General features: G+C 43.1%; 1 protein-coding gene across 6 annotated transcripts in view; it reads left to right on the top strand.

The window, feature by feature from the left end:
* Window positions 1-15,175, top strand: part of ABTB3 (ankyrin repeat and BTB domain containing 3) — a 183,611-nt gene that overhangs the window by 93,371 nt on the left and 75,065 nt on the right. For all 6 annotated transcript variants that reach the window (XM_051784570.1, XM_051784567.1, XM_051784572.1 and 3 more), the window contains exon 2: window positions 5,824-5,973. In XM_051784570.1, coding sequence (XP_051640530.1) covers window positions 5,824-5,973 — 150 coding nt within the window. The remainder of the gene's footprint in view (window positions 1-5,823; window positions 5,974-15,175) is intronic.

Raw genomic sequence — 15,175 nt, 5'->3', positions numbered from 1 at the left:
AGGTTGGCATTTACTTGAGCAATATAACATGCAACACCATGTACTGGGGACAGATCAGGTTTAACTACCATTTTCAGGCTCATTTTCTATAGCAATTTGCTATATATATGCTATATATATATATATATGTATATACCTATATATCTATATCAATCTGCTATGTATATATCTATATATGTGTAATCTGTCCTGCACACTTAAGTTCTATAAATTCTTAGTAGGACTTCTTGCAGTGGCAGTATAAACTGTTTTCCAGATATATACATTTGCTTAAGATGTGATAGAGAGATAAAGAAGGAGGTCAAAGATAATTTGAATTATTTTCTCTTTAAAATAGGAGAATTAAAGAAAAATAGCGAGAGCAGCAAAGCCTTCATGCTTTTGTCTACACTCTAACTTGATATAAAGAAGTCTGGCACTCTTTCCAAAGGAATGAATGGTGAAATGTGCAAGAAATATTTTATAATGTTCACAGCACTTAAATTTTTAGTCAAAGCAAACACATTTATGTTGGTTTTCTGCTAGATGCCTCAGCCATGGATCATCTGAATCATATTGTTCAGTGGGCATTTTTATTAATTTAATGTCGTTGGAATTTTGTTTTGCTTAGTCCATGGGATTTGAATACTAAAGGAGAAGAGAGGAGGCAAGGAATTTAAAATGTGGATAACATTAGGTGTTGCAGACCCATCAATGTAGGCAGTGCAAACTTCTTGTTTGCTGTGTTCTGTCACTTCATCTGCAGACATATATATATATATATATAAAATTGAATTCAGTTATAGTTGAGGTATCATTTGGTCTTGGTGATTTTGCTGTATGCTCAAGCAGTAGCTTGATTAAATGTTTCAAACTCCTTGAAATACAAATAAAAGCTTAAAATATGGGAGATGTGTGGTATGTTTACGATGGGTGAGAAGAGGAAGGTTGGAGCAGTAACTTCAGACATGGAGTAACTGAAACTGCAAGTTTAGGTCCCAAATCTCTCATTCTCTTTCTCCTGGGACGGACTCACAGTTGAAAATGATGTTTTAGGTGGCAAAGGTGGTTTGGGACTGACGTACAGGATGTTTGAGCATGCGATACAGCATTGCCTCATACTTTATTACCTATCCCAAATAAAAAACCTTGCTGTTTTATTGCTTTGCACATTGTGTAGTCATTCATGGTGGTATACAAACAGCTGCTTGTCTTATTTTTTGCTGGTTTGCCCTTTGATCTGCCTTTGCATGATACAAATAGCTGTGCAGTGCCAGGAGCAATACGTGGTCCATGGAAAGCCAGCAGCCTATGCCTGAGAGAAAGTGAAGTCTGCTGGTCCTGGAGTATGGGCATCATAAATGCCAGCACTTCAGGAATCAAATGTTTGGCAGCAGCTGGTACGTAAATAAGTGCAGGTATCTGTCTAAATTGAGGAACAGTGGAGAAAGCTTAGTTATTTTTAATGATTCCTCTGTATTTAGGTGAGATTTGGGCTACACAACCCATATTTCTCCTGCCTAGAAAAGCTTTAAGAGTCACACTGCAGCTGCCGTGTCTGGTGTTGGAGTTGCTCTAGACTATCAGGTCCTTCAGGCTGTTTTGCTGGGGAGGCACTGAGGACATCTACTGGGACTGCTGCTGGACACTGAATTTGGGATATTTGTGTGATGCACACACACTTCTGTCATGCTGCAAGGACAGCATTAGGCAGCTCTGCAACAATCTCTGAAAGGAGTATGCAGGAAGGCATGTGTTTCTGTGCCAAAATCTGCTTTGCAATGGAGGGTGGTGCATCAACCAAGCCCAAAGAGGTGGGAATGTGCACAGGAAAACTGGAAAAGAGTTACAAGGTACTCCAGTCCTTGGATGAGTTTGCTTGAAGGTTTAAAATAACTGCTTCTTTTATAAATCTGGGCACTTTCAAGTCTTCACTTTTTCATTTTGTGCCATACTTCTCTGGTTTGGGATTTTAAGGTCCTTAGGGACTGAGCTCTGGCTTGTGTTTCAGCTGAGCCCAGAGGGCAGGAAAAATGTAGAGTGTATTAATTGTGCGTTGGATTTTCTCTGTGATGTTGTTTTTTCTCTAGAGATTTGGGAGGGGGAGCATTAGGAGCTTTTTTTTTTTCTTGGCATCCTGCTGATTTTAAAATGTATGCATTTCTCTTCAGTCTTTTACCTACGGATTGCAGGGCACTCTGAGGCCAAGAGCTAAGTGAATAAAACAATTTTGGGTATGGCCCATTCTGGAAATGTCTCCTTGAAATCAAGTCCTAGGCAGATCCATGCCCCAAGGAGGGTACAGGCAAGGGGGAGCACCAAAAGAAGTGACGAAATCCAAATACACTTGAGTGCTTTGATTGCCTTGCCTTGCTCCAGTGGTTCACAGCAGTCGGAGGTGCAACATGGGGCTTCTGTACGTTGCTGGGTGGTGCAGAGCTGCCAGGGACATACTGAAGGAGTCTGACCCTGTATTCATCAGGCAACAACTGACTTCCTAATTTCCACTCTAGTGAATCAGAGGGAAGAAGAGGGATAAAATAATGGGCAAAGAAGCGCACAGGGTTCAGTACCTGTGCAGAAAGGAAGGACATGTAAACAGTGCCAAGCTGAGAGAAAAGACAGGTACTGCTGTTCATTTCTGAAGACACTGCACAGATGTCTCTGGTGTGGAATGACAGGTAGCATCGGCAGTGACAGCAAGAAAAGAGAGTGGGGGAAAGTCCTGGTTTTCAGGCAACTGGAAACTTGAGGTCCTCACCTATTTTTCAAGTTTAACACAATACGGCTGAAAAAGCAAGTGAATTAACACCAATTGGCAAAGAATTAAAATAAGGAAGTTGAACTGTAGCCAAACCAGTGAAAGCTTTTTAGATGTTTCTATCTATAAAAAAGATATTTATAATCACAAAATGTTTATTTTTTCACCTCCCTCCTCAGTTTGGCATGCTCTCTTCTTCCCTGCTGTAGCCTTTCATCAGAAAATTTGAACTTTACATCAAACACTGATAAAAAGAGAGTGTTTTTTTCTTCTAAAAAGGCATTTTATTCACTTTAATATTTTGGGGGGGGAAACAGTTGAAGCTAGAAGATTGGCAGAGTCACAAGCCCAAACCATAGAATTCCCTTTCTCTATACTTATAGAAACAGATTTGATCCAGCAAAATTATAAGTTATAAACAAATCTTCCATCACCCCACTGGTCACTGGCTGTGGTCAATTATAGTTTTGAAGCTGGCATATAAGTATCAGATGTTTGGCTATTGTGTGTCTTTGCTAATCTCCAACCCAAGTGAAACCCTTTGGCATGATACATCCTAGAATTTGTTACGTTTTCTAACAATGGCACATTTTGCATTTCATTTGCGCTTTTCCATCCAAGAACCTAAGAATATGCTCCCCTCGCCAAAGAACAGAGTAATTAATCATCAGGGCTGTTTGTAAGGAAAAGGCCTGGCTGTGGGAACAGAGTCATAGATAAAGTAGAGAATAAAATGTCTATATCCCACTGCATAAATCACTCGGAGAAATATTTTCTGTACATATTACGATTTTAAACTATTTGGATTTTATTTGTAAAATTATCATAAACAGGATTTTTTTCCCCCACATGTAAGGTGTGTTTTTGCAGAAAAATTATCCAATTCATATTTTAAAGATGCCATAAAGCTGTTTGTGCTCTATTTTTTTTGTTTGTTTTTAGAAATCTCTTAGAATATTAGATCATTTTCACATCTGTTTTCTGCAGGGAAGACTCTTCCAATTTTGTCTTAATTTCTACCCATTAAAATTATAAAAAATAATCTAAAAAAAATTGATAAATATTTCCAAGAGAGTACTTACTAAAATATGCAGGCAATCCTGCATTTTAAATCCAGGTGTTTGTACTTCTGGAGATCTGTACATCCATGGAATATAAATGTTGATCAGTGCACCAAGTGTTTAAGTGAGTCAGCCACTGAGTGATGGCAGGAGAATTTGAAGAGCTTGTTTTATAAGCTTTTGTTGCTTTTCATTCCCTACCTTTCTGCTTTAAGTTCTTCCCTCCCTTTTGCTGTGTCAGATGTCCTGCTCTTTTTCTCCAGGGCACTTCCTCGTGAGTCGTGTTACTCGCTCATGACCTTCTACACATGCATGGAGTTGTTACAACCCTGGGACCAGAGCCAGGGCTGGGAATTACATCTGTTCCTGCTCCTTTGTCTCCAGCGTTCAAACAGGCTATCAGGAACTTTGTTCTGGCACTGCTGCTGTGTGCAGAGGATGATCCTGGTTTAGGTTGCTGTCTCATGGCCATGGTTGACAAGACTTTTGGTCTTGGTTTTCCCAGTGTATACACTTTTTCTTTTGAATAGGCTCACTGAACCTGTGTCACCTCTCTCCTCCCAGAATGGGTGTTTTTAGGTCTGTGCTGCTTGTAAACTGAACTGTTTGCAGGGAAGAGATAGATGTGAGGAGGGAATCCAGGATGGTTTGGTGAAGCTAACAAGATGTCTGAGAAGCATCTCCTCTCAGGTGAATTGCCTGGTCTTTCAGTGCTCCCAAGGCAGGGATGTTTGTGGGGCTGTTTCATAACTGAGATAAACAGGTTAAGGTAGCTGTTCTGCCCTGGGCCTCCAACGTTATACCTATTGGCAGAATTATTGATCAGTAGTGTTAGATGTTGTATATTTACTGAGCTGGGAAATTAAGCAAGTTGTTTCCTTGAAGAAAAACACTAAATACATACCTCTTCCTTTAATGTATTTTGCAAAGTCTTCTTGGCCTGTAAGGGCAGAATCTCCTGTCTGTGCTTAAAAGAAAAGAGTAGTAAAAACTAATGGAAAATACATATTTCCTACTCTGGCTTCTTTTCTAAGGTAATTGTTGCATATCATGCATTTGGACATAAGATGAAATTTAATCATCATAAAGAGGTAGAGTTCCATTGCCTGGGTCTCTACCTGTGTGTGTCCCAGAGGGACTGGGAAGATGATAGCCATTGTGAAGAGCATAACCATAGTTGACTGTTCCCAGACCTTAGGAAGGGAGCAGAGCTTGCTCTCCAAGCTGGACCAATGCATCAGTTAGTCAAGGATGGTAATGCAATGTTTGCTCTTGTAAATAAGTTCTGTTTTTTAGCGTGACAATGATTTTGATGAGTAAATTTATGCCCTCTGTCTATTCCTGAGGGTTTAGATGTTGTGGCAGAAAGTGACTTTTGTGCCTGAATGAATGTGTATGTAAATCATTTTATTGTCAGTAGCTTTACTTTTGCCCTGCACCATAAAAATTCACTGTTCTAAGGGCTTCTTCGTAATGGGCTTTTGAAGTCCAAGCAGTTCAATTGCCAGGAGCTGTTACAAAAGAAATTCAATCAGCCCATCAATGACACTTCTAACATCTTGATACTGTCTGTTATTTTGGCAATTGACAGTGGAATTCCCCTTACAGGAAAATCCTGTAAATGTATCATCTGTCTCATATATAATTTTAAAGCCAATCTTTAAGAATTCTGAGATACCAGTAGATATCGTTTTCTAATAATTTTGTGTAGGTTTGGAGTAGTTTCTAGGAGGCTTCTTTGGAACCCTTTGAACTCCCCTTTGGGCAATCCTCCTAGGATTTTTTGTAAGAATTATCCCTCGGGTGATGTTGTAATTGACTTGGGGATATTCAGAAGAGCTAACAAGGGCCACTTCTGCATGAGTCATCTGTGACATTGAGTTACAGATGTTGGTTGTCTTCGAGCTCTGCACACACAGGCTGTGTCTTGGAATGTCCCCAAAACGATGGGGTGGTGCCACCAAAGTCATCCGTGTTGGCTGAAATTACATCAGACTTCTCCTTTCTTTTTTTCCACTGTAGGTGTTCTCTGCCTGCCGGACAGCTTGAACCTTCACAAAGACCAGCAAAGGTCAAACAAGCCTGGGGAGGTGCAGATGTTCAGCCAGTCAGAGCTAAGGACCATCGAGCAGTCTTTACTTGCTACGCGCGTGGGGAGCATTTCTGAACTCAGTAAGTACAAGGCTGTCAATAACATTTGGATTTCTTTCCTGAAAGTAAGGCAAAGCCAATTGCATTTTCTGGCTCTGCAGAGGAGAGATGAGGGGGCATATGTAATGTTGAAGGAGGCACTGGGGCAGATCTAGCTGTGTTCATGCTCCATGGTTAGTTTGGAAGCTGAAGCCATAGGAGGAAAGAAGTCTTGTGCAGACTCATAGCAATGCCTATGGCTTGTTTGCATACATTGCTCTCAATTTTAAAGGTGAAAGATGCTTTATTTCATCTTCCCTATGTTCTATTTGAGAGCACCTCACAGCTTGGCCAAACTTGCAAATGTCTTTTGTATTGGTGTCCTGTCTCATTTCAGTGGGATGTCTGTTTTGTGATGGCAGGCAAAAAGCTGGAGGCTGCAATAAGTACAGGAAATATTGCCACATGTTTAAGGCAGAGCTAGTTCCACGTATGTTGGAGAAGATCCTTCACTTGCCTTTCCTTCTCCAGTTTCAGCAAAAGAAAGCCCCGCAACTCAAACATGCATCAGAGGAATTTACTCTTGAAAGACAAATTATTTGCTATTAATCAAAACACTTTTTGAGAAATATGAGCATCTATGATATTTGTCAAAATCTGAAAACTTTGCTTTTGGCACAGATAAATGGTAGAAGACAAATCCCATGTGCATCCTTTTGTGACATGGAGATAAATTACCAAAAGTGCTTTATTTAAACTTTTTTTTTATTAGGAGAGAAGTGTTCCAATCATATTTGTAATCTAGTTAGATATAGAAAGCTCTGTGTGGGAAAACAGTCCAATTAGACATATTTTTTTATGAGATTTGTGAGAAATACTGTCGACCATTTTTTTTCCTTGGGGTCTGTTATAAAATTTTGGGGACAAATTAAAAAATACTCAAATACATGACGATACAGGCTACCCAACTTACTGTTATTCCTATTACTGACTTGTGTGTTACCAGCATCATAAAGAACATGTATAGGGATCTGATGTGCATTTTTTTGGCACTTTCTGTAGCAATGCAAGTCTCCTCTGTAGGTCCATCATATCACCATGGCTCAGTTTTTTGCTGTTCACGAGCCGTGTGGATGCACCATGAATGTTTGTCTACAAGCCACAAGATGAATTTCTGTTTTCAGCTTGCTAATTTTAATTTGCTCTGGTGAAACGTCAACAAGCCAAGAGCACTTACATGCCTTAGTGTGAAGTGTTGCTCCGTCTCTGGAATCAGGTGTTTGGTGTTATTCAAATTAAGTAATTTATGCTCATTTATTTCACGCATATGAAACACACAACAGTACAATCTGTGTGCCAACTAAATTATGCATGATACAGCTCTCTTTCTTAAAAGTACATATGGTTGGGTTTTAACAAATAAGTAATTTACGGATATTTCATGGTAGATGGAGGCTTTTAATTCTGGATTTTTCTTGGATCTTTGTACACAATCCAAAAAGCCAGACTCCTTAGTTAGAGCACCCTCTCCTCTTTTAAAATCTGATTTCTAGGAATCTGTAAGTGTCCTGCCTTACATTCGAATCTTTGGTTGATAGGGTTTGCTTTCAGTACATCTGTTGACTGCAAACACAGGCAAAACGCTCTTCAGGGTGGCCGGTTCGAAGAACAGAGCGCATCAGTGGGAGTTAGGTGCAGCTGTCGGAGACGTTGGCAACTCCGGCAGGCTGGTAGCCCTCCAGAAAGCCCTCTGGCCGACTGTCGAGGGATCCTCCCTGGCCCCTGCAAGCAGATGCATGTTGGGGAAGCAGCAGTGGGAGGAGTGGTAATTGGCAAAGCTTGCAAGGCTGGATATGCTCAATTGGGTAGAAATCTGTGCTGTGCAGCAGTGCTGGTGCAGAGTTCAAAACCAAGCTGTGAAGCGTGGAGGGAGGCGCAGTGTGTTGGTGGGCAAAAACCCTCTAATTTTGGAGGAAAAATCATGAAATGGAAGGAAAGTGGAGGGGTGAGGGGATACAACTAGGTTTGCTCTTTGCTCAGTGCTTGTGGGTCTGTCTCTGGCAGCAGCAGTAGCTGTGAGCCAGAGGTTACAGCAAAACTTCTTCCATGGAGGGTGGATGAGGAACCATAGCGTGGGGGCAGTAATGGAGAGCAGTGGGGGGAACACCTGGGGATCATAAAGGCAGGGAGGGTGTAGGCAAAGGAGGTTTTATTGCTGCCTTGGTGGTGTGAGGGGGATGGAGAGCTTTAAAATTGATGTTCTGGCAGGCATTGACATGGAGAAAGTGAGATATGAGGGAAGGATTAGATATGGAAGAGCCTCTGCTTTTGTGAGGATGAATAAAGGTGATGAGGGAGACTCTCTGGATGGAGGGAATTAAGAGGGTTAGTACTTGTGAAGAGGAGGAAGAGGTAGCAACCAGAACAGAGAGACAAGGACAGAAACTTGGCCTGTGGACCAACAGAGCGGGCAGTCCCCAGGCATGTGTCTGCAATGTCCCATTGGCTTGCACTATCCCAGGAGCCAGGATTTCACTTCTGTTCTCTTCAAAAGGGCATAAAAACCGTGGACAAAGACTGATCTTGCAATAAAGCAGTTTCATTTTATCTCAGGTAAAAAGAATATCTAAAAAAGGAGTTCTAATTGAAGGAGATTTCCTGTAGTTTATTGACATCAGTAATTAAAGTATTGCAAGTATGCAGAATAACTGGAATTAACAAGTGCCTGCTTGCGGAGGAAAGGCTTCCCCCGCTCTTGGTTCTACTCAGCATCTTTGCATGCAGCAGCTGCCGAGCTGCCGGAGGCTTTGAGAGCGGGAAGTCAGATCTGTCCCCTGAAAGACGACAGCTGGCAAACAGGGCCTGTTTTGTGCCCAGCACCTGTATTTCAGCTCACGTTGTCTTAATTTCTTCATGGTCTGTCCCAGGTGAAAAATCGATTCACAAGGTGAAAAGCCTTGCATCATGTGGTACCTTCACCTTGCCCTACTTGTGATGGCCTCCTGTGTCTGCACCCTTTGTTTTTTCATGCATTCTGTCAGTGTATTAGAAAAGACCATTTGGGTGAGCTGTGTCTCTCTGGGGGGTGACAGCAGGCAAGAGAATTTTGGGAAAAGGTGGGATGGCAGACGTGACCACAGAGAGAGGGCAGAACCCCCTGGGAATGCTGCAAAGGAGGGTGTCAACCCAGGCTGCCGCTGGGGAGTCCTCATGGCCAGACAGGTGCAACTGGATTTGTGGATGCTGCTCTGGTCCCCTCCAAACCCTGCGTGCCTGGTGCTTCTGCTCTCACCTCCCAGGCTTAGCAGGTAGCAGGCTCTGGTCCTTGCTGGGACAGCCCTGCCCTGGCTGGTGGTGGCCAGGTGAGGTAGTGCCACTGGCCCTGGGGAACTCTCTTGAAAATAGGATGAAGAGGTGATGTTGCTGACTTAGGGGGAAAAAAAAATCAAAGGAAGGCTTCATCTCCAAGACTTAGGAGGAGAATGTAAATAGACACCTAATTCCACACCGCAATTACAGCCGTACTGCGTGATTCCAAGGCAAAGACTTAAAAAATTAATGTGAAACCTTATTCATTAAAATATAATGAACATGGCACAAAGTTAAGGAACGACAATAAATCTGGGCTATGTTATATTGGCATTTAGTATTCAGGAATTGTAATTGCCTACTACAGTGTGTTTTAAAATAATGTAATTTCATTTGAAATGCTTATTATATAGAGAACATTGGGAAGAACTGAAGCACAGAAAAAGTAATAGGATTTTAAACAGTAGCCTCATAGTATTTCACTGTCGAATCTTAGAGAAAATATTTCACAGGACTTTTTTTTCCAAGTTTTTTCCTGAAGTTTCCTGTATTTCTAGACCAGACCCAGAGGAGAAGGGGAGTAGATCTGTTTGGCTTTTTTTTTCATAAAGTTTTTGGGATTCATCTAGATTTATAATTCTTCTGTTTCATTTCTTCCCCCTTCAGATGGGGAAAAATAAGTAGACTGAATAGAAAAAGACAGCAATATTAGGCAGTGCTTTGGCTGTGGAGAGATCCCATGATACTGGCTTTTGACCTTTGAATATTTTTCCTAACTTCTTTATATGAGTGTTTGCAATCCACAAACATTTACGTTATATTTGACTGCATAATGCTCCAAGACACCTATTCATCATCCATCTAAAAATACCACTGCTGGCTTGGAGACCAAATGCAGAAGGGATGAGGCTCACAACTGAAGGTCGTTGCCATTTTGCTGGATGAAGGAGGATTCTTTCTCTTGCGTGTGTACGTAGGTTGTAACAAGGAAGAGCAGAGCCTTAAGGTGCACTGGGCACCAATCCTGGCACCAAGAAATTCTCCTCCCTCACTGTACTTTACTTGGGGTAAAGACGGATGAGCTGGGACAACCACCCTGTGCTGAGGGGCATATGTAGGGCTGTAGAAGATTGTGTCTCTCAGGCATCACAGAGGGATAAACAGTGGCTTAGAATGTCATCCAAAGCATGTCTTCATGTATGTCTTCAGGTTAGAGCAGAAAACCTTTTGGGGCTTGCTTTGACTGCAAAGATGGCCAGTCTGCTATGGCTTTCCTGGGTGAGCGGTTTACCACCCAGGCTTGCACAAACCATTGTGACTGGTGGTGGTGGTATTACTCTGAGTGTTAACCACGACAAATAATCGTTTTTATTTTAAACTGTGATAATCTGAAGATGAGGATGCAACTTAACACTGCTGATCTTAGAGGTTTTTTGCCTTTGAATGGTGTTTAACTGAGAGCAATTCCCAGATATGATGTTCAGGCTGGTATTTCCTCCCTGTCACCACTCAGGTCTCAGCAAAGTTTTCCTTTTTGCCACTGGAAAAATGCCACCCTTCATCCCCTCTTTCCATTCCACATCATCCTGTCTTTGCCTCCGCAGTTCTGACTATATATTTCCAAAATAACGGCCTCCCAGTAGATCTTGGCTTGCTTTTAGGGATGAAAGGAAGGGTTACTGCTCAAGTGTAAGAAGGAATGTGATTGCACATACTGATACTGTTTTTCATTTCTCCTCAGAGCCCCAGCTGAGGAGATGATGAAAGTCGGCATCCCCTCCCTTGCCTTTTCATCTAGTCTCAATTCTCTGCAGCCAACAGGAAGGAGCACTGTAGGAGCCCTACAAATTGATTCATGTGCTTTGAATAAGAGGTTAAACCTAGGCTTAGAAGCAAATGCCAGGGTAAAGGTGTTTGCTGTAAGGGTGGCATCTGAAGGAGTGTTGTCCCAAGTGCTCTGCTTATTTACTGCCAGAACAAAAGCCCTGTTTGTCTGATATATTTCTCAGACTAAGCATTACCGTAGAGAAAAACCAAAGCTTATTCCCTGTGAACAGTTTGGTTCATGCAGCAAGCAGAGTGCTGAGCCAAGCAGAGGTACTAGCTGAAACCTGCAATTCAGGTGGTAGTGCTTCCTTCAGCCTAGAGGTTGGCCACAGACTGACAGCATGTGTGTCACCTCTCCAGATATGGTGATATCCAGTTTTCAAGGGCCTTCACTGGTTTGTTGCACAAGATCTCTATGTCCTAGCTCTCCCACCGCTTTCTGGGCCTTTAGTATGCAATTCCTCCTTGCTGTTATCCACAAGTCATCTGTTTCATCTGTAAAAGTTGAAAAGAGAACTTGTTAAAATGCTCCTCAACAGAGAACCCCCCAGCAGAGAACACAGGACAGATTAATGCAGTGCTTAAATGCTAGGCAGTTTCTTGCTTCCTGGTTGCAGGCTTTCCTAGCTGCTACCCCATTCCCCTTGCAGCCCTCTCTGAGCGATGGACCACAGCCTCTGTTGGCTGTGTCTGTGCACAGGAAGGGTTGGGGGTTACTTAATAGCCCCAAACATCCTGCTTTTCTTCTCTTCCCCCTGAGATACCCACTGTCATAAGCCATAAAGCAATACGTTTATTTATCAGTTGAAATGAAGCGTGAGGGAGGATAATTGGAAAATACCAGCCTACACCCTACTCAGCCTTTATCTTCCCTTTGACTGCCCTGTTGACCAAGGAAGTGGATTTCTGTCTTGGGTTACAGGGGCTGAACAGGGGCAGCTGTTGCTTGGCTGGGTCCCCATCTGCTGTCAGCACTCCCTGGCTCTCCCCATGAGTGAGACTCAGCCCCCGTTGCCTTCTTTGCGGGGTGAGCTCAGGCTTGTTTTGTTCCTCCAAGGCTTCTACCTCGTGTGTTTAAGCCCACTCGGGTCTGATGGTTAGAGGCAAAAGGCAGTGCTGTGGTGCATGGGGGATACTGAAGCGCCAGCCCTCCACCAGCCTTACCCAAAACATCAATGTATTGGCTCAGAACTCTCTCATTTACATCACCTTTGAGGTACAGACTCCTGTTCCCCCCAAACCCGTGCATCACAACACACTCAGGATTCAAATAGCATTTTCCTTTCCTTAGGTTTGCATCCTCCCTGTCCCTGCTGTGCAGAGCACAGGCAGTTTATCAAGCTGGGGTGAGTGCTCTTCAGCTGGCCTGCTAAGCAATGGGAGGCTCTAAAATTCAGAGTTTCAGGATATGGGTCTATATCAGGCCAAATTAAAACCAGGAACGGTGGTCCATTAGGCAGTGATGGTCTGCAGAGGGAACGCACATGAATAGCTCATCCAAGTCAAAGCTTGTTTTGTTTGAAGTTGGTGTGGCTTAAGGGGAATCAAACACAAACATCACGCTTGCCACGTTGGGTTGGAGATTTTGAAGGTAAAAGTGTTGTTATAATAGGTATATGAACATGAGAAAGTTTAATTATTACTGTGGGTTTTTTATGGGCTCTATCCAATCCCTAATTTATCAGTCTTCAAAGGCTTTGCAAACTCTAAATTGCATACAAACACTTACTCTGTAATATAAATAGAAGCTTCTTGTGATGGTGGGGTAAGTGAAAATAAAAAGGTTAAACTATCTGTGGGAGGCCACAGGGAAGCCACTGCCAGGAAATGGGCTGCTCGCATCCCAGTCCTGTCTTCTGAGTTCTGAGTTTGGGACCACAGTTCCTTGTTTTGCTCTTCTATGGGAGAGATGAGTCGCTGTTAGGAGAAGAAAAGGTTGCCTGGGGCAGCAGATTCACACAGGGGCACAGTGCGGGCCAGCGGAGGTGGCAGAGCTGGGGAGGTGTCTGCAGGGTGAGCTCAGCGGTGAAGTTGTTGCGCGTGGGATGCCCTGCTGAGTGTGGGTTATGGCACCCCAAGTGCACCCGCAGCCTGAGGCAGCTGGCTCTACAATATGGAATTATACTGTGTGCCAAAGAATGTTTTACCTTTATGTTTGAAGATACTTTGTGCTAAGAGCATGAACTCAGTGAAATACGTTCTAAACACTTTCTAGTGTGCAGCCACCCTAGCTCCGTGCACGCTCTTCTCCTGGTACAGATGAGTTGTCTTGACTTAATGATGGAAAACCTCCAGTAAATCATTTGAGGATGGGTTTTGCTTGAGCAGTTTTTGCTGGGCTGACTTTTGAAACATAGAGATTGTTGTACCACCGGAGGCGGAGGAACATGGAGGAACAGCGCAGCTGAAATCAGAGCATAGGGACATGTCAGGCGGCTGACTGAGCGCATGGCTGGAGGCGGCGGCTGTGGTACAGGAGACACACTTCATCTACTCACATTCACCTGCACTGATGGGCTCACAGATGTGTGCTGGGGTGAACTGTAGGAATGCATCACTTTGCTGCAGAAACCAGAGGCAACAGGGGTTGAAAGGGAAAGAAACTTAGCTGCAGTTTGGGAAGGATGCGGAATGGCCGTGGCTACCAGGTAGCAGTCTGATTAAATAGACCATGATTTATTATCAGGGTTATAATTCAAGTTTTCAATACAGTTTCCTCAGAGCTGGTTGTGAGCAAAACCATAGATGCAAGACTTTTATACTGAAATGTGCAATTAATCCAGGTCAAAAAAATGAGTTTTGCACCTGTCTTACATGCTTGTAGGGGAGGCAAACTTTGGAAACTACTGACCATGATGCGAATTTGGCAGCTCCCTGATGGATACTCCTTCTTTCCATGGTCTGGACAAGAGACAGGGGAACGTTAAGAGCTCTGAAAGACAGGCACAACTCCAGTCTATGGCTCTGTCCCCCTCTTTGCAGGAGAAAATGTTCACCCAGGTAGCACAGCAAAGCAGTAACACTGCTCCTATCAACATGCCTCAAAGCAGGGCATGATTCCCGAGCACAGGCTATGCACATAGGAGTCATGGACATAGGAGTCATGGACAGTTGGAAGGATGACCAGACAAGCATTATCAAACTGATGGATGCTGCCTGCAGGATGCTGTTACGCTAGAAACATGGCCTTCAGCTTCACACAGTGCCCTAATAGGACGTTAGGTGAGAAGAGAGCTGTGATGGAAACAGATCCTCCCTCCTCTCTCCCCTGGATTTTGAAGGAAAGACACAGGTCAAAAAACTGATGCTTGTTTTCAGCGTGCAAAAGTATCATTGTGAAGTTGTTCTGGTAGTTTTAGAACATGTTTTTGGAACAAGAAAAACTCAAGGTAGGTGTCATAGGGGAGCAGCTATGTAATTCACCTCAGGGTCGTGGCTGTGGAGGCATGCACCCAGCTGAATAGTTTTGGCTGTTGAAGTTTATCCCTCTGAAAGCAGTTAGCCTGCTCCTAGGCAGGCAGGTTTGCATGATCAGGTCCATCATCACAGATCAAAAAATCCCACAGGAAGCTTCTCAGACATGGGCATTGGGCATCTGTCATTTTCTCTCTCTTCCTTCTCTTTTTGCTTCCTCTGTGCCCTCCCCATTCCAAAATTGGAAACAGATGTGTTATTCTTTAAACATTGGGCTCTCAAATAGTAAAAGCATTGATAATAGCTTTTACTGAAGCCAAACACATTAAAAAAAAAGCTTCACTGGTCACTGCAGAGAGGGCTCAAGCTGCCCACTTGCATGCTGTGTGTTGTTGTATGTTATATACCACCCCCATACAGATGGGAGCAGCTTCACTTTCCCTGTCACATCATATCTTTGGCTTGAAGTCAGTGAAGCTGTTCCTTAAATATTCAGTATTGCCTTAAACCAGGCCCATGTCAGAACATGCGCATTACATAATATTTTCAATCCTTAAATCAAATGTATGTGGACCTTGCATTCACAAGCTGTGCTGAACTGACAGCAGCAGCAATGAGTGAACCCTGCTTTTATTAATAGAAGGGATGAAATGCTGGCAGCTGCAGTGGCAGCTCTCCACGCTGCAGTGTAGGG

The sequence above is a fragment of the Manacus candei genome, unplaced genomic scaffold, assembly GCF_025592945.1.
Source record: "Manacus candei isolate 608988 ecotype Guabito, Panama unplaced genomic scaffold, ASM2559294v1 h1tg000018l, whole genome shotgun sequence".
NCBI lineage: Eukaryota > Metazoa > Chordata > Aves > Passeriformes > Pipridae > Manacus > Manacus candei.
The sequence above is the reverse complement of the archived record's forward strand: the minus strand, read 5'-3'. Positions and strand labels throughout refer to the sequence as shown.